This window comes from Calidris pugnax, unplaced genomic scaffold (genome assembly GCF_001431845.1).
Source record: "Calidris pugnax isolate Ruff unplaced genomic scaffold, ASM143184v1 scaffold89, whole genome shotgun sequence".
In the NCBI taxonomy this organism is placed as follows: Eukaryota; Metazoa; Chordata; class Aves; order Charadriiformes; family Scolopacidae; genus Calidris; species Calidris pugnax.
In genome coordinates, this window is record NW_015090865.1 from 3383240 (window position 1) to 3384075 (window position 836).

Below are 836 nucleotides of genomic sequence, written 5' to 3' on the forward strand. Positions count from 1 at the left end.
CTCCTCCCGCGCCCCCCGGCCCCCCCAGCCCCTCTAAAGCGAGAGCTTCCCTCCTCTGCTTTCTTATGAACCCAGGATGAGCAGCAAAGAAGAGCCCAGCAAGTGTTGTCCGGCGGCTGCTCCCATCTCCAGTTTCACCATCCAGTCCATACTGGGCAACGGGAGCGCCGAGCCCCCACCCCGGGAAGGAGGCGGGAGGGCAACCGCCTGGCCCCCCCGCCCCCGGACCCTCTCCCTCTCCTCGGAGGACGAGGAACCGGAGGAGAGCTGGAAACACCGCGGCTGCTTCTGCCCCGAAGCTCAGGGCCCCGCCGAGCCCTGCCACAAACACCAGCCCCTCAGCTTCACCTGTCTCGGTGAGTACCGGGACCCGACGGGACGGGACGGGACGGGGCGGACGGGACGGACGGGCCCCGACCCGGCCCCCACCGGGGGGTGGGGGTGGAAGAAGAAGGAGGAGGAGGAGGGGGGGAGGAACATGTCCGCACCCTCCATGCTTTGGGGCAGAACGAATTGGCGCCGTGTGCGGCCGAAACACGGAGGAAGGAAATCCGTCCAAAATAGGGTGGCTTTTAAAATTATTAATTTTTTGGTTTTCCTTTCATTCCCACCCCGTCCGGGGGTCATTCCCCCAAAGGGACGCGATGCGATGGGTTTAGATCTCGTTTTCGTCGATTCTATTTATTTACAGCGCTCGGGGAAGGAGAAAAGAAAGATGTTTTGGGGTTAGTTTGGTTTTGGGTGGGTTTTTTCTTTTTTTTTCTGTGATTTATTTCCCCCGAGGGGGGGAAGAACCCCAGACTCCTGCCAAAGTTTATTTGGAAATGCAGGAGGAG

At 60.3% G+C, this 836-nt stretch overlaps 1 protein-coding gene across 1 annotated transcript in view; it reads left to right on the top strand.

Annotated features, from left to right (window-relative positions):
* Positions 1 to 836, top strand: part of HMX2 (H6 family homeobox 2) — a 9772-nt gene that overhangs the window by 7208 nt on the left and 1728 nt on the right. The window contains exon 2 of the mRNA XM_014945250.1: positions 76 to 356. Within this exon, the coding sequence (XP_014800736.1) occupies positions 77 to 356 (280 nt within the window). The 5' untranslated portion in view covers position 76. The remainder of the gene's footprint in view (positions 1 to 75; positions 357 to 836) is intronic.